The sequence below is a fragment of the Podarcis vaucheri genome (genome assembly GCF_965113315.1).
Source record: "Podarcis vaucheri genome assembly, chromosome: 1".
Classification (NCBI taxonomy): Eukaryota; Metazoa; Chordata; class Lepidosauria; order Squamata; family Lacertidae; genus Podarcis; species Podarcis vaucheri.
The window spans coordinates 122130459-122148721 of record NC_138759.1 but is presented as its reverse complement, the minus strand read 5'-3'; the positions used below and the strand labels follow the sequence as shown (position 1 = coordinate 122148721).

The 18263-nt window shown below is 43.0% G+C and overlaps 1 protein-coding gene across 2 annotated transcripts in view; it reads left to right on the top strand.

The window, feature by feature from the left end:
* TFPI (tissue factor pathway inhibitor) overlaps window positions 1–15360 on the top strand; it is a 52163-nt gene extending 36803 nt beyond the window's left edge. For both annotated transcript variants that reach the window (XM_082209193.1, XM_082209192.1), the window contains exons 5-9: window positions 181–357; window positions 2226–2303; window positions 9301–9483; window positions 13032–13214; window positions 14004–15360. In XM_082209193.1, coding sequence (XP_082065319.1) covers window positions 181–357; window positions 2226–2303; window positions 9301–9483; window positions 13032–13214; window positions 14004–14089 — 707 coding nt within the window. In that variant the 3' untranslated portion in view covers window positions 14090–15360. The remainder of the gene's footprint in view (window positions 1–180; window positions 358–2225; window positions 2304–9300; window positions 9484–13031; window positions 13215–14003) is intronic.
* Window positions 15361–18263: the final 2903 nt, after the last annotated feature.

The following is an 18263-nucleotide window of genomic DNA, read 5'->3' as shown; positions in this document are numbered from 1 at the left end:
TCCTCAGCAGCAGAAAATACATTGCCTGCTTGCTTTGCCCCTATTTGTCTCCCATGCCTTGCCAAAATGCTTAAATTGAGTTAGATCGTGCCCACTTTTGGTAAACTGCAGTAAGTCCTTCATTAATGGCTATATTGGATTATCTGACACTTTCTCCCCTCAAACAATCTCCATTCGCAGGAAAGCCTCCTTACTGCCTTCTGGAGAATGACCCCGGTATCTGCCGTGGATTAATTACTCGGTATTTCTTCAACAAAGAATCGATGAAGTGTGAGAAGTTCCAGTATGGTGGTTGCCTAGGAAACCAAAACAACTTTCATACTTTGAAAGAATGCCAAGATACCTGTGAGGACAACCGTAAGTGGCCTTGTCTTCTGGTACTGTATCTTATTATATCCCTTGGTGCCCATAGTAGATGGTATGATGGTTATACCATGTCAAGAAGGTCCAATCTCTACCTGAAACCGTGATGTCTGCCGTGCCTCTTTTCCCTTGAAGATGGATTTTGTTGTACTTACATCACACATTGTCCATCAGTTATCCTTTTCCTAAAGACTTCCCAGTCTATCTCTCTGTGGCATTCTATGCAAACACTGATCAGTTGCATATCCTGATCTTCCACCCAATTTTGTCTCAAGTCTTCCCATATTTGATATTATCTGCTGCTCATAGGTTTATTCTCACTTGATTTGATCGAATATTATACCTTCTAAAATATTCTCCCAAGCATTTCCACTCTTCTTTTAGCCTCATCTTTATTACTTCTTATTTTCATGGTCATAGATGCTAGTTCTGTATATTCTATCAATTTATTCTGCCATATTTATTTTGTAGGTACCTCTTTTGCTTTCCATTTTTTGGGGCGTCTCTTTTATGCCAACAGGCTTTTGCAATTGTTTAAAATATCTCTCAGAGTAGCCTGTGGCTTTAATGATCGCTCTGTATTGCTTTTAAACATTTGTATGTCACTGAGGTTGTGCAAGAGGGTGGCATACAAATACAGTTGTATCTTGGAAGTCAAACAGAATCCGTTCCGGAAGTCTATTCGACTTCCACAACATTTGGAAACCAAAGGGCGGCTTCTGATTGGCTGCAGGAGCCTCCTGCAGCCAATCGGAAGACGCGGAGGACATTCAGCTTCCGAAAATCATTCGAAAACGGAAAACTCACTTCCAGGCTTCGATCGTTCAGGGGCCAATTTGTCCAGGAACCAAGGCGTTTGAGATCCAAGGTACGACTGTACTTTATAAGTAAATAAATAAATAAATAAATAGGATTGCACTGCATTCAAATCAGTGGGACTTAAGTCACAACTAACTTGGCCAATTGATTTTAATGGTACCTAAGCTCAACAATAGTGATGTATGGAAGTGAGAGCTGGACCATAAAGAAGGCTGATCGCCGAAGAATTGATGCTTTTGAATTATGGTGCTGGAGGAGACTCTTGAGAGTCCCATGGACTGCAAGAAGATCAAACCTATCCACTCTTAAGGGAATCAGCCCTAAGTGCTCACTGGAAGGACAGATCCTGAAGCTGAGGCTCCAATACTTTGGCCACCTCATGAGAAGAGATTCCCTGGAAAAGACCCTGATGTTGGGAAAGATGGAGGGCACAAGGAGAAGGGGACGATAGAGGACGAGATGGTTGGACAGTGTTTTCGAAGCTAGCAACATGAGTTTGAGCAAACTGCGGGAGGCAGTGGAAGACAGGAGTGCCTGGCATGCTCTGGTCCATGGGGTCACGAAGAGTTGGACACGACTAAATGACTAAACAACAACAGCTATAACAAGCTCAACAAATTGGGGCTGCAATCCTTCCCCCGTTTACCTAAGAGTAAGCTCTTTCAACTCTGTGGCACTACCTTCCAAATAAACATGGTTAGAATTGCACTGTTACTCTGGATCCAGCCCATTGTTTCCTCTTAGTCTCAGGGCAAGTCGAAGAGGAAGAGGAAGTGATTTAATCCTCAATGAAGAAGTTGGGGGAAGAACTATAAGGTATCAGAATTCTGCACTGCTGGATTTCAAACAGGAATAAATCTTTTGTAAAATGTAACTGAAACATAAATCAGCCTAAAAGAGCAACTTGTGCTTAAATAAAATAGTGGGAAGATGGTTCCGAGTAATGCACTCTTATTATATGAGTTATATGTCAATCATTGTTCTCTCTACTAATTATGCACACTTCTTAAAAGCTTCTTTTATAATTGTTTCATCCCTTTTAGTTCGTTCTGCCAATTCATTGCAAATAACCGACATGCTGGTTAGCACAAGGAATAATACTACTCCAGTTGTAAAACAAGGTATGTATTCAAAGTTTAGCATTAAGTATGAATTATAGGGTTCTCTCATCAGTGTGAGATGAGATTCAAAGAGAATTCTCTATTGTTGTATTTGTCAGTTATGAGCATGGAAATGGGAATAAACTACCACTTTTGTCAAGTGTAAGTAAATGAACCTAAAATAGCAACTCATTTCCATGATACCTTTCTCTCCTGTACGGCACTGATATGCAAATATGTTTTGGTAAAACATACCGAAAAAGCTCAGGCTTGATGCGAATATATATGGTTGCATTAAGATTCTTTTTGGTGGAAGATGGTCAATGTGCAGGAGTACATGTGCATTTAAAAAAAATATTTTTTCTGTTTTTTAAAGATATTTTAACAAGAATACAAATCCAGTGTTACAATAAACATGAATATTTTGACTTCCTTCTGCTCCTTTTGAGGTTTCTTATATTACATATTTTAGCTTCTGACACTGCATTTTCTTCATTATTCCAATTATTAGTTAATCCTTGATTTCTCCTTGAATTTCGTTTTAACTGTTTGGTTTAAGTTAACCCTGCTAATCAACTTCTATGTGTACAATAACCTTTCAGATAATCCACACATTTCCCCCAGTCTCTGATAAAGTCTTTCTCCTCTTGGTTCCTTATAGCTCCTGTTAAGCTTTGCCATTTCAGCATAATTCAATAATTTAAGCATAATTCAATAATTTAAACTGCCACTCCTCCTTTGTTGATACACAATCTTCTTTCCATCTCTGAGCGTTAAGCATCCTGGTCTCTGTTGTAGCATAAAGGTAAAGGGACCCTTGACCATTAGGTCCAGTCGCGGCCGACTCTGGGGTTGCAGCGCTCATCTCGTTTTACTGGCCGAGGGAGCCGCCGTACAGCTTCCGGGTCATATGGCCAGCATGACTAAGCCGCTTCTGGCGAACCAGAGCAGTGCACGGAAATGCCGTTTACCTTCCCGCCAGAGTGTTACCTATTTATCTACTTGCACTTTGACATGCTTTTGAACTGCTAGGTGGGCAGGAGCTGGGACTGAACACTGGGAGCTCACCCCGTTCTGGGGATTCAAACCGCCGACCTTCTGATCGGCAAGTCCTAGGCTCTGTGATTGAACCCACAGCACCACCCGCGTCCCTGTTATCTGGGAGTAACCCCTGTAAATTCAGTAAGACTTAATTTGGAGTAGACATATATAAGTCTATTTTTAGTGTTGTTGTCATTTTGCTGTGGATTGCTGTGGATCTGCGCTGTCTGCCTCCCGGAATCGCAAGCAAGGAGAGTGCTTTTGCGCTGAGGTCCTGCTTGCTGCAACGGTGGCAGAGAGGGACCAGTGACAAAGGTCTACAGAAAGCCTCTCCCCTTGCCAAGCCCTGCTTTGCTGCGAGTCAGGAAGGAAGTTCCCCCATCCCAGGCTGGCACAGTGGCGAGGCTTGGCAAGCCCTCACAAAGCCCTATCTCCGCACTGGGCTGGCAGGGGGCAAGCTTTGGAAAGGGCTTCTCCTTAAGAAGTGCTTTCCAAAGCTCCCCCGCTTAGGGATACGCCCTCGTGGAGCCTCATGACACCCCCCTCCACCTCATTACAGTAGTGCAGACACACCAAGTCTATGGGGCTGAGGCCTCTACAGCCTTCTGATGTTCCCTGAAAGGGGGTTCAGGCCCCCCAATCATGAGGGGGTAGAGGAGGCCTGGTGGGATGTTGCCCCAATGCTGTGCGGCCCGACGGGATGTTGACCTGGGCCAAGCAGCATGGCATGGTGTCTGGTTGGCCTCTGCCATGCGCGCGCACAGCTCTGCAGTGTTGAGCGCAACTCGGCTCCCGAGCAGTGGCAGCAGGGAGCATTTTGATGCGAGCACTGAAACATCTCAGACCACCCCTGATCTTGGGTTTGGATTGCTCCCTCAGTAAGTACCGTATTTTTCGCTCTATAAGACACACCAGACCACAAGACGCACCTAGTTTTTGGAGGAGGTAAACAAGGAAAAAAATATTCTGAATCTCAGAAGCCAGAACAGCAAGAGGGATCACTGCGCAGTGAAAGCAGTGATCCCTCTTGCTGTTCTGGCTTCTGGGATAGCTCCGCAGCCTTCATTCACTCCATAAGACGCACACACATTTCCCCTTACTTTTTAAGAGGGAAAAAGTGAGTCTTATAGAGCAAAAAATACGGTACCTTGGCTCAATTCCTTTTTATCTTAGACCTTTGCTAGTTTCTCTTCTAAAAGCCATATTTTAAGGAGCAAGTACTCCTCCGTGAGTCTTCACTGTACTGGAGATTGAGGCTTGTCGTTTTTGTGATCCACAGTGGTGCGGAAGGCAGAAAGCAACAGCTGGGGAAAGACGAATCCCTTTCGCCATGTTTTCCTGCTGGCGGTGTGCACTTGCGCTCACATGTACTTCTGGGGACCGGCATGTAATGTGTGGATAGTGGTTAGAAAACAAGGAATGAACATGCAAGCCACACAATAAGATATCCTTGAAACATTTCGAGTGTGTACATGGAAACCGTTGCACTAGTTTATAAAAAAAATTTGCACCGTGGCTCCATTTGCCATAAACTCTGGAAACCACTCGAGCTGCAGTCAAACATCCCAATAACTGGAAGAAAGCCATTTGTGTTGGAAATAATTGAGTAGCATTATGATAGGGTTGCCATATTTCAAACAGTGAAAATCTGGACGGAAAAGTTGTTGAGCTGCTGCCAACGGCAGTATTCTGGACGTATGGCAACCCTACATTATGACAAATCAGTACTTTATTCTTTTATTTCCTTTTTTAAATAGAAAAGGAGCAATTTCTACCTCCGGTGTGTGGTTCAATGCCTCAACCTTAATTGTCTGCTTTACGATAGACATGTTTCGCTTCATCCTGTCTTTTGAAACACACATTCAAGAGGTAAAGGTAAAGGGACTCCTGACTAATAGGTCCAGTCGCGGCCGACTCTGGGGTTGCGGTGCTCATCTCGCTTTATTGGCCAAGGGAGCTTCCGGGTCATGTGGCCAGCATGACTAAGCCGCTTCTGGTGAACCGGAGCAGCACACAGAAATTCCGTTTACCTTCCCGCCGGAGCGGTACCTATTTATCTACTTGCACTTGACGTGCTTTCGAACTGCTATGTTGGCAGGAGCAGGGACCGAGCAATGGGAGCTCACCCCATCGTGGGGATTCGAACCGCTGACCTTCTGATCGGGAAGCCCTAGGCTCTGTGGTTTAACCCACAGCACCACCCGCGTCCCAATTCAAGAGATAGCCATGAGTAAAAAGGCATGGCCAACCGGTACCAGATGCAGGGAAACACTTGCAGCCATGTCTGTAAAACATGCTCATTCATATCCACAGTGAAAAACAGGTGGAAATCTGCATTTTATTTTATTTTTGCAAAAACCCTGGTAAAGGATTGTACATAATCAGAGTGCCCAGATCTCAGGAAAGAGTCGTTCCACTCTGGTCTGAATACTGCTTTTACAGCTTTATTAAGACTTTTTCATGATGCAATAAAAAGAAACAAACTATTCTAAAGAAAAAAGAGTTTAGAAAAAGAGAAGAAAAATAGCTGGAAGAAAGCAAAGTCTGCTCTCACGATATGTCCTAACTATTACCCCATGCGGACAAAGATGCAAATTCTCAGCTCTCACCTGGAAGTGCCCCTTTCTCCTCCCAGCCTCCAACCCTGGGAGATCTCCTCTTCCCTGCCTCTCACAAATGTCTTCTGCTAACTATCTGTCATCTCCATCGCAGGCAGCGTACTGCAGGCAGAGATGCAGGTGGCACTGTGGTCTAAACCACGGAGCCTCTTGGACCTGTCAATCGGAAGATCAGCGGTTCAAATCCCCGCGACAGAGTGAGCTCCCATTGCTCTATCCCAGCTCCTGCCAACCTAGCAGATCGAAAGCAAACCAGTGCAAGTAGATAAATAGGTGGCGGGAAGCTAAACGGCGTTTCTGTGTGCTCTGGCAATCGTCAAGGTGTTGCGTTGCGCCAGTAGCGGTTTAGTCCTGCTGGCCACATGACCCGGAAAGCTGTCTGTGGAGAAACGCTGGCTCCCTTGGCCTGAAAAGCGAGATGAGTGCTGCAACCCCATAGTCGCCTTTGACTGGACTTTACCATCTAGGAGTCCTTCACCTTTACTGCAGGCAGAGACATACCAGAATAGGAGGGCAACCAGGATCAATTGCAGCACATGAGTCAGCACACTACGCCACCCTCCTGGCTGCAGGGGTGCCAGGACAGAGCGGGCAGAGTGGCACCGAGTTTGCAGGAAGCCCCGGATTGGGGGTGGCAAGTGCAGATCTGTGTGAATGTGCGCCCCCTACTGCCAGGACTGTGCTTTGCTAGCCAATGGCCTGCCCCACCCCAGTATTATTTTTTTGCTGCGTTATGAACATGTGACAACAGATGGTGCTATAGGGCAGTCATACGGGTGGGGTACAAATTATAAAGTTGTTGTTGTTGTTGTTGTTGTTGTTGTTATTCTCAGTGCTTTTTTCTGGGGGGACACAGAGGGACACATATCCCTAAACATTTTGTGAATCTTAAGTTTGACCTCATTGAGGGCCAGTAGTTCAATATGAGTAGGAAAATGAGAGTATCCCCACTGATGATGATTATTTTTTATCTTATCTATCCCCAATGGGATTTTGCATTGAGAGCTCTTACAGTGTTTCTTTTTATTGCACAAAATGGAGGCCTGTAAGTAACACATGAGGCATGATGCTTATGGATATTGTCATGGCAACTGCACATTGTATAGTTATATGCACTCTTTCTGAGTTTGTCAAAGTCTGTAATAATAATAATAATAATAATAATAATAATAATAATAATAATAATAATAATAAATTTATTTATACCCCACCCATCTGGCTGGGCTTCCCCAACCACTCTGGGCGGCTTCCAAAAATATATTAAAACACTGTAATACATCAAACATTAAAAGCTTCCCGAAACAGGGCTGCCTTCAGATGTCTTCTAAAAGCCTGGTAGTTGTTGTTCTCTTTGACATCTGGTGGGAGGGCGTTCCACAGGGCGGGTGCCACTACCGAGAAGGCCCTCTGCCTGGTTCCCTGTAACTTGGCTTCTCGCAGTGAGGGAACCGCCAGAAGGCCCTTGGCGCTGGACCTCAGTGTCCGGGTAGAACGATGGGGGTGGAGACGCTCCTTCAGATATACTGGACCGAGGCCGTTCTTTTACACGAGACTGTGTAATTCTTTTATATCATATGAGATATAAAAATTCACAGCATATTATTCTTTGAAGGAGAACTACTTGCTAATGATTTACAACTGGTATTTAACTCCGAGTAGGCTTGCTAAGATGTATAAGGCTGAATCAGATAAGTGCTGGAGGTGCAATGAGGTTGAGGGAATGATTTTTCATATGTGGTGGGCCCTTGAAAGGGTAAAAGAGTATTAGGAAATAATCCATAATGAATTGAAAATAATAAATGTACTTTTCCAAAAAAAAAAAAAAAACCAGAGTCCTTTTTGTTGGGGATAATTCAGACAGAAATTCCCAGGTTTCAAAAAAATGTTATTTATGCATGCCACTGCAGTAGCCCATGTTTCGTTAGCCCCAGAATGGAAAACAAGTGAGGTCACAACGAAAGAAGAATGGCAACTTAAATTGATGGAATATGTGCAGCTTGCAGACTTAACATATACAATAAGAGAGCAATAAGAACATACGTTTAGAGAAGATTGGAAAATGTTTATTGAATATATGGGGTGAAATTGTGTACACTTGAAAACGTTGGCAGCATTAAGACAAATTCAACAGTGTAAATAAGTTTTGATGGATGTAATAATGGAATACTGAAGGGTTTAGTTTATTTAAAATATACAGGGATTTATGATATGTAAAACGAACCATGGAAAGAGAATAAGAGAAGTCATTGATATCTTACAATTGCTTAAATGAGTATTCAAAATTGCAAACACAAAATTTAATAAAAATTATATATACAGCGGTACTCCAGTTGCGGATGGGATCTGTTCCGGAGCTCCGGTCGGATCCTGAGGTTTCCACAACCAGAGGGACCACTTCTGTGCCTTCATGCAGCGCGGTAGAGCACTTCTGCGCATGCGCACATGGTGAAACACTTCCGGGTTTGCTGCTTTTGCAACCCGAAGTTTATGCCACCCAAGGTTAACGTAAGCCGAGGTGCTACTGTATATAAAAAGAAGAAGAATTGACCAAAGCACAGGACTGTTAGAATTCGTGTGTCAAATTTAATTTAATGAACCCCATTTGTTGTGACTTGTTTGTTAGTGCAAAACATTGCCTTGGTTTTTATCTACTTCCTTCAATTCAGTTTCTTACGTGATTTTTAAAATATTTACCTCCATATAAGTATGCATGCTTTGTTTCTCTGCATTTTAATTTTTATAAATAGCAAATGTTAAAGGTCCTAGGCTTTTAATCATATGATATAAATATGGTTTCTCATATTGTATAATCCAAAGCCTATGACTTTTAACATTTTGCAGTGTTGTGGCACCTTGTAGACCCCTAAAGTATTGGCATTTAAGCAGCTGCTTAACACTCACCTGTTTACCCAGAGGCGATCTAGCAATGTTGATATATCAGTCCGATCTACTGATCTGTGATGTCTTTTGTACTTCTTTTATGAATGCAATGCCATTGTTGATTTCATGCTCTTTGCAGTGTGTGTGTGTGTGTGTGTGTGTGTGTGTGTGTGTGTATACACACACACACACATTTCTTTGAAATAATTTTTAATTTGATTTTCAAGAATATAAACATACAACAAAACCAATTCTGAATTCAAATATCAAGATCACTTTGAATCTCCTGACTCCCCACCCTCATCCCTTCCATGGTCCTATTAAGACTTTTTCAAATACGCGTCTTCTTTCCAAATAACCTGCTGAGAACTTAAACGGAACAAGCAGAGGAGCGCATCTTTTTAAGAGGTGCCCAAACGCAATGGGGGCATTAACGATTTGGCAGATCCTTAATGAGCTTCTCCTTCCTCCTGTGCTAGAATCAGTCCTGCTCCCTTCCCTCTGTGTGATGCGCAGGGACAGAGGCCTTTGCAAAGCCAACGAGAAAAGGTTCTTCTACAATCTCACTACCGGCAAATGTCATCCGTTCAATTACAGTGGCTGTGGTGGGAACGAAAACAACTTTACCTCTAGAAAGTCCTGCCTGCAGATGTGTAAGAAAGGTATAAACACAACAGTCTGAGGTATAAGGGTTAATATTTTTTCCTCCACTGGGTGAAAAAGGTAACTATCTGATACACAATTCAAGCAAATTTAGACCTTTAAAAAATATTTATAGAAATTTGAAAAATAAACGATAATTCAGCAACATTTAAAATTTAAAATTCCATTCATCAACCTAGGACTTTCCCTTCCACCGCTCCATTGTTTTCCCCTAGTTCCAATTCTTGCTGCATATTATAATTATTCCTTAATAGGGACTTCCGGTTTGCTGCGGAGGCAATGGTGGCACGCTCTGTGTCTTCTGTCTAAAAGACGACACAGTTCAGGCTGAAAGAGCTTTGGGGGTGTGCCCCAGGGCTAGGTGCCCCCGAAAAACTCCCCACTGAAGAGTGGGGACTCTAGGGGTCCAGCAGAGCATGCAAACTCGCCACTCATAATCCCCCGACTGCCGTTTTTGCACGGGGGAAAGGAAAAGGCTTGAGTCCGCTCACGGCTCCACCACGCTCTACAGCCGAAGCCACACACCGCCACCATAAGCAGTGGATTTTCCAATTAGAGATAAAAACCAAATAAGGAATTAAGAGAAGAAATTAGGTTTAAATTGATTGATATGGTGAAACAGAAGCCAAAAAGGAGGTCAGCTTCCGATTTCTGCGGACAGGCTTTGCAAGGGGACTTTTTGTGAATGGGAGCAGAGCATAGTACTTGCAGCTATGGAGACTTTGTAACAGTTTGACTTTGGACATTTGAGAGCCTCTCTTTCTCATGGATACATATTGGCTACAGCTGTGTTAAGTTGTCCTCTGGATAAAGGTAGGATATAAATTGACAGCTGGGCAGAATTTGACAGATTGATACTTGGGCAGAGTAGAAAGCAAAAAGACTTACATAAAAGTACTGTGGAAATAACTTTAAACCCTGGAACTTGGTGGCACAAAACTGAAGCTAAGCAGGAAAACTCTCCATCATACAGTGGTACCTCAGGTTAAGGACTTAATTTGTTCTGGGGGTCCGTACTTAACCTGAAACTGTTCTTAACCTGAAGCACCACTTTAGCTAATGGGGCCTCCTGCTGCCGCTGCGCCACCGGAGCACGATTTCTGTTCTCATCCTGAAGCAAAGTTCTTAACCTGAAGCACTATTTCTGGGTTAGCAGAGTTTGTAACCTGAAGTGTATGTAACCTGAGGTTCCCTTTGTATTGGGGGAGAAATTCCACAAGAAGGAAGGAGAACCTGGAATAGCTGGAGTTGGATTTGATATTTAGTGCTTACTGAAGACCAGGGAAATTTATGCAATACTACCTGCCAATAAGCAATTAATTAATATCTTTGGACAACCTGGATGCATATATTTCAAGCCTAAAAATTGGAAGATTTGGATCACAATATATTGCAGAACTGTACATTTGGATAAATTTCGGATTTAATTCTGGATTAAAATTACAAAGCTGGACTAACTCTCATTTGCCGCCACTTTTCTGGAAAAGGAAAAGAACTATTGAAGAGAAGTACATAACCTTATATTAACTTTATATCAACAGTCTGTGTCGGTTTTTGTTTAATTTCTGGTTTTAGTTTGGGGGAGAATTGTCCTGTTTGATACAGTGGTGCCCCGCAAGATGAATGCCTCGCAAGATGAAAAACTCGCTAGACGAAAGGGTTTCCCGTTTTTTGAGTCGCTTCACAAGACGAATTTCCCTATGGGCTTGCTTTGCAAGACGAAACGTCTTGCGAGTTCTTGCGAGTTTGTTTCCTTTTTCTTAAAGCCGCTAAGCCGTTAATAGCCACTAAGCCGCTAATAGCCGTGCTTCGCAAGATGAAAAAACCGCAAGACGAAGAGACTCGCGGAACGGATTAATTTCGTCTTGTGAGGCACCACTGTATAAGACATGCAATTTTGAATAAGTAAGATTTGATTGGGGGTTAGGGGGCCTGAGAGTGATAACAGTCATTTTCTGTTTTTTACAGGTTTTATTGGGTATTTTATGCTCTTCCTTTTGTCTGGTTTTTTTTACTGTTTTACAAGGACTGGGGGAGGGAGGGAACGCTTTAAGGGTAAAGGGAAATTTTTATGGTTCAGCTTAGGAGTGGGGAAATACTTTCACTTCTGGGCTGAACTAAGAAACGCAGGTGTGACCTTGAATAGATCGAAACAAAGGCATTCAATTGTGGGAAAACTTTCTAGCTTAGATATGGCAGGCCAACAAGATACAGGAGCTGTCACAAGGAATCTTCTGACTCCCCACCCCCATCCCTACCATGTGTCCCACTGAGCCTATTTTCAACTACATATCAATACTTCTCCACTTATGTTTATCTTTCTAAGTTATCCATGCACTCTGTTATATTACAAGTGTGTTTAAAATCCTGCCAATGTTTTAACTCGCTGACAACAATCTTGTATATGAGTTATAAACTTTCCCCATTCTTTTTTAAATAAAATATACATTTTCTTAATGTTGGCAGAACACAAATCTTTTCACACAAATAAATAAATGAAAAGACTGAATAGTAATCAGCCATTTGACCATCTCTTCTGAATGTGGACCATTCTGTCTGTTTCCAGATGATGTCACTGGTTTTTTCCTTCCATCCCTCATTCTGTCCACGTTAATCTGCACTTTAAAAGAATACTTTTTCAGATACCCGTCTTCTTTCCAAATAACCTGCTGAGAACTTAAATGCTGCACAGCTGACGAAGCCCGGTTGGGCGAAACAAGGGATTATTCTGGAATCCTTGTCTTATTTTCTGCATGTGTCATTCTTATTTTCTGCATGTGTCATTCTTCCAAGTTTTTCGTCTGACACCTGCCTACAAGGAACGCTAGAATTCTGAAAAGCATTTTCATGTGGAGCACTAATAATAATAATAATAATAATAATAAATTTTATTTATATCCCGCCCTCCCCAGCCGAAGCCGGGCTCAGGGCGGCTAACAACAATAAAACAGTACAAAAGTACAACATAAACAACATTCTAAAATCATTCATTATAAAAATTAATTAATTCAAGCCACTAGCAACCATTGGGCCAGAGCTCTGCGAAGATTGCCGAGGGAGGGAGTCAGGCTGTGCCCTGGCCAAAGGCCTGGTGGAACAGCTCTGTCTTGCAGGCCCTGCGGAAGGATGTCAAGTCCCGCAGGGCCCTGGTCTCTTGTGACAGAGTGACTACAAGATTGATATAAGAATTCCACACCGTGGATATTGCCAATATAAGAACTGAATAGACTGTATTTCCTGTTCAATCTGCTGGACTTTAATTTCTCATAATATGTTTTGTTTATATGATACGTTTGTCTATAGAACCATATATTTTGATATGATATGTTGAATCGCATTTTAAAAGAATGTATATAGTTACATGCAGCCTGTTACGTCGTTGTGTTGTTATCAGTTTTGGAATTTACGTGACAAAGGGTTTGGTAGTGTTTTGAGAACTTAAATGCAGCAAGCAGAGGAGCGCATCTTTTTAAGAGGTGCCCAAATGCAATGGGGGCATTAACGATTTGGCGGATCCTTAATGAGCTTCTCCTTCCTCTGTGCCTAGAATCAGTCCTGCTCCCTTCCCTCTGTGTGATGCGCAGGGACAGAGGCCTTTGCAAAGCCAACGAGAAAAGGTTCTTCTACAATCTCACTACCGGCAAATGTCATCCGTTCAGTTACAGTGGCTGTGGCGGGAACGAAAACAACTTTACCTCTAGAAAGTCCTGCCTGCAGATGTGTAAGAAAGGTATAAACACAACAGTCTGAGGTATAAGGGTTAATAATTTTTTTTCCTCCACAGGGGGGAAAAGTAACTATCTGATACACAAGTCAAGCAAATTTAGACTTTAAAGAAAATATTTATAGAAATTTGAAAAATAAATGATAATTCAACAACATTTAAAATTTAAAATTCAGTTCACCAACCTAGGACATCCCTCCACCCCTCTGTGGTTTTCCCCAAATCCCAATTCTTGCTTCATATTCTAATTATTCTGTAATAAGGTTACCAGATGTTTTTTCAAAGAATCCAGGGGGGAGTTATTTTTAAAAAGTTATTTAAAAAATAAGAAGTAATATCTTCTCTTCTGTGGTCTCCTCTGTGCAAATCGAAATCCTTGCGCTGACGGAACAAGCTAGTTGGGTACCAGCCAACATGGGAACAGGTCCTTGTTCCGAGGTGGGGTTGCAACCTAGGATTAAACAGAAGAGAATGAGAATTCAGAGCCAGGTTTAGTACATCACATCCATGGGTAGGCAAACTAAGGCCTGGGGGCTGGATCTGGCCCAATTATCTTCTAAATCTGGGCTACAGGCAGTCTGGGAATCAGCGTGTTTTTACATGAGTAGAATGTGTGCTTTTATTTAAAATGCACCTCTGGGTTATTTGTGGGGCATAGGAATTCGTTCATCCCCCCCCCCGAAAAAAAAAGAGTCTGGCCCCCCACAGGGTCGGAGGGATGGTGACTGGCCCCCTGCTGAAAAAGTTTGCTGACCCCTGATAATTTTTCACATCTATGTTTCTTGTTCCCTCCAGGTTTCCAAGGCAGAATGAAAATTCGCCGGAAGAGAAAGAAACAAGTGAAGCTGATAAATGGGGAAATTGTCATTGAAAGGATATAGCTTCCCTTCTACCATTTCTGCCTATCATTTGCATTTCCTGCCTTATTCACAGATATTATTTATCGAGATTTTATGCTGCTGCTTTTGTGTTTCTTCTTTCTCCTGTACATTTTGTAGACGGTACAAACTGAAGCTTTCGCTGTTAAAACTAACGCTGTGAGCCTGTCCTATACTGGATGCATAGAAATCAGAGAGACTCCCCCTACCCCACATTTAAATGTTGTCTGGTTTCCATGGTTATAAGGCTCTGATCCTGAATTTTTGTATCCTTGGTATTCCCCATTTTTGTCTTTTGATAACCCATGTTAATCTGCAGTCATGACTAATCTACCATAATAATTGCCGTGAAGGCTATAAGTTATATTATATGGGCTTTGATAAAGAAGTGGCTTTGAAATTGCAGGTGTACAAAGTAAACCTATGCCTGTCTGCTCAGAAGTAAGTAAGTCCTACTGAGGACTCAAGGAAGCTTGCTTGCAAGTACAGAGGTACCTCGGTTTACGAACTTAATTCGTTCTTAAACCAAAGCATTCTTAAACTGATGTACCCTTTCCTAGTGAGGCCTCCTGTCGCCAGTGCCCTTCCACCGTTCAACTTCTGTTCAGCTTCACTAAATTGAACACCTACTTCCGGTTTTGCGGAGTTCGTTCACCGAATAGTTCGATAACTGGGCTGTTCGTAGACCAAGGTACCACTGTAAGTATATACCGTATTGGACTGTAGCCTTGCTCCTTATTATTTACACTATAGTGGTGACAGTTTGTGGTCAACAGATCCAAAGACTAGAATTCACATCATCCCTGGCCATTGGCCGTTGACTGTGTGATCTGGAGCAGATTTTCTGTCACTATTTTAGAAAAAAGGTCAACAGGCAGGGGGATTGGTGTTTGTTAGGTTATGGAGTATAAAATTATATCTCATGTGCTTTTATAAAATAATGGCATTGCTATTGTCCAGTTTCACTTTTCTATACACTTTTGATAACTGTGTGGTTCTGGAGCATTTGAATGCTATTTAGCAAAGGGAACTGGTGTCAATAGCTTTACTAGACACTCAGGAATCTGAGCTTTCTCGTGATTCGTGAATCCTTTCAACGGCTGACTGCAAAAACAGAAAAAGCTCCGAAACAAGGAGGTTTGCTAGAAGAAACAATCGTGAGAGCTCCCCACCTCATAAAACTCGATATATCCCCCCTTTTTTTTGCTTGTAAATACTTGGTTCCATTTCTGTTTATTATGAAACTGAGTCATTAAAAAAATCACCATAACAAAGTTCTGTTTTTAGTATAATGCCCTTTGAAGATGGTTTGGAAATTGCTTCTAGTGTAAAACATGGAACGAGAACTTTGAGCAGAGCAGCAAGTTGGGCTTGAGTTACACTGACCCCTTGGAAGCTATCCTGACTGCCTGTTTGCCAACTAGGCCCAATTCAAGGTATTGGTTCTGACAGCCAGCTGAGGCCTGTAGGGGAGGTTCTTTGCACGATCCTGCCAAAGGTTTTGGCCTATATGCAATGACCTGGCAGAGAGCCATTTCTCTGTAATGGTCCCTCAATAAGGTAAAGATAAAGGACCCCTGGACAGTTAGGTCCAGCCAAAGGCAACTATGTGGTTGCTGCGCTCATCTCGCTTTCAGGCCGAGGGAGCCGACGTTTTGTGTACAGACAGCTTTCCAGGTCATGTGGCCAGCAGGACTAAACTGCTTCTGGTGCAACGGGACACAGTGACAGAAACCAGAGCACACGGAAACACTGTTTACCCTCCCACCACAGCAGTACTTATTTATCTACTTGCACTGGCATGCTTTCAAACTGCTAGGTTGGCAGGATCTGGGACAGAGCAACAGGAGCTCACTCTGTTGCGGCGATTCGAACTGCCAACCTTCTGACCAGCAAGCCCAAGAGGCTCTGTGGTTTAGACACAATCCCCGAATAACTCTCTCTTGCCATAGAAATATGGCTATTTCTTTGGCTGATGTGGTGCAGCAATAAACCTGTGAGCACATTTGCAAAGCTAAGCAGGGTCTGGTGTGGTTTCAGATTGGATGGGGGACCATGTGTTGAGATGGTCTGCATTGCAGGGGCTTGGAATAGATGACCTTCACAGTCCCTTTTCCAACCCTATGATTCTATGACCTTCCACCAACAGTTCAAGACATATCTCTACATAGGCATTTGCAAGGTGAGGGTAGGCTTCAATCTGCATTCAGGGGTTTTCGGATTTGATGATGTGGTCTGTTTTGTTTACCTAGTTGTTGAACATGTGGCTGTATGAAAGAACAAAGTGGGTCAGGGATGGAGAAGACGAGCTCCTGATGAGGCAACTGCAAAAAACTATGGGTGCATGTGGTCCTATAGATCTCAGCCAATGTTGAATAATTAACGATTGCTCCCTTAAAGGTAAAGGGACCCCTGACCATAGGTCCAGTCGCGACTGACTCTGGGGTTGCAGTGCTCATCTCGCTTTATTGGCTGAGGGAGCCGCCATACAGCTTCCGCGTCATGTGGCCAGCATGACTAAGCTGCTTCTGGTGAACCAGAGCAGCACACAGAAATGCTGTTTACCTTCCCGCCGGAGTGGTACCTATTTATCTACTTGCACTTTGACGTCCTTTCGAACTGCTAGGTTGGCAGGAGCAGGGACCGAGCAACAGGACCTCACCCCGTCGCAGGGTTCGAACCGCCGACCTTCTGATCAGCAAGTCTTAGGCTCTGTGGTTTAACCCACAGCACCACCCGCGTCCGATTGCTCCCTTACTATCCAATTAATCAGAGGCTATAAAACACAAGAAAACTTGCTTGTATTAAGGTGTTGAATTAGATTGACTAGACAGAGAAGTTCAATCTAGGTTTCATGCAGACTACATAAATGAAAAGTTGTCTGTATGTTCCAAATAAGTTTGTTTCTACGTTATTTGATAGGGTGATGCTGCCCTCTGGTGGGCATTTGTGCTCATCAGAATTCAAGGCTGATACGTGCTGATAGTAAATCAGTTCTGCGCAAGACAAACATGTATATGAAAATCAAGGCTGATAGTAAATCAGTTCTGCGCAAGACAAACATGTATATGAAAATATAGGAATCTGCCTCCTACTGAGTCAGAGCCTGGTGCATCTAATTCAATGTTGTATACATTGACTGGTAGCAGTTTCTCCCAGCCCTATCGGGAGATCTCGAGGACTGAACAAGGGACTTTATGCATGAAAAGCACATGCTCCCCAACTGAGCTACTGCCCTTTCATATGTTTTGAGCACAAGGCATAATTATAATATAAAAATCGTCTGGCCCACAGACACAACCACAGCTACAGACCCACCTTGCTGTTGGGTTGGCATAGACACAGAGGCAATCTGATTCTAAGCATTTTTTCTTCCCAGTAAGTCTCAGTGAATCCAATAAGCATGATTTCCAGATATGTATGGATAGGATCCAGGCACGGTGTTAACGTATCATTTTGCAACTGAAATATACTTGGAGTTGAGAGTGGATTTCATGCTCTCTATTCAGTTCATAGTGGTGAGGAAGAATGGAAGTTCCCCCACAATATCTGCTTTATATACATTATTCACACAATGGGCTGCACGTGATTGGCTAATTCCGGGATTCTCCTGTAGGCCAATCAGGTTGTGGATTCACTTCCACCTGGAGCTGGATTGGGTGGCTCCTGCGGACCAATCATACTGCTGCATTGTTCTAGGACCAATCAGACTGCTGCATTTTGGATCCTATTCAACTCAGTACATAACAGCAACTCAGTGACTTGATGGCTTTCAGACCAACTGCTTATATTTCCAGATTATACTAGAACTTGGTCTCTGTTCAGGGATGGCGTTGTTGTTATCCAGGACCGGCAGGGTACCTGGCACTTTGCAGGTAACAAGAAGACAGGTCCATGTCTAAAATCTGAAAAGTCTGAGGAAGTGAATAGTTGTCAGGCGGCAGAGGATCCGACCCCCACAGGAGGTTGCCAGGAATGGATAAGACAAGGAAAAGTCCTTACCATCTGCTTTTTATTCAGTAGTCACAGAGAGAGGCTTGGAAACACAGCCTCTTGGAATAATGGCATTGTCCCAAGTGAGTCTCCACCTCCTCTGTCTCTCCCACTTCCTCATGCGTCATCGCTACTGGAGCTGAAAAGTGCCCTTTGAGATATTTGCTCTCCTACTTTCAAGGCC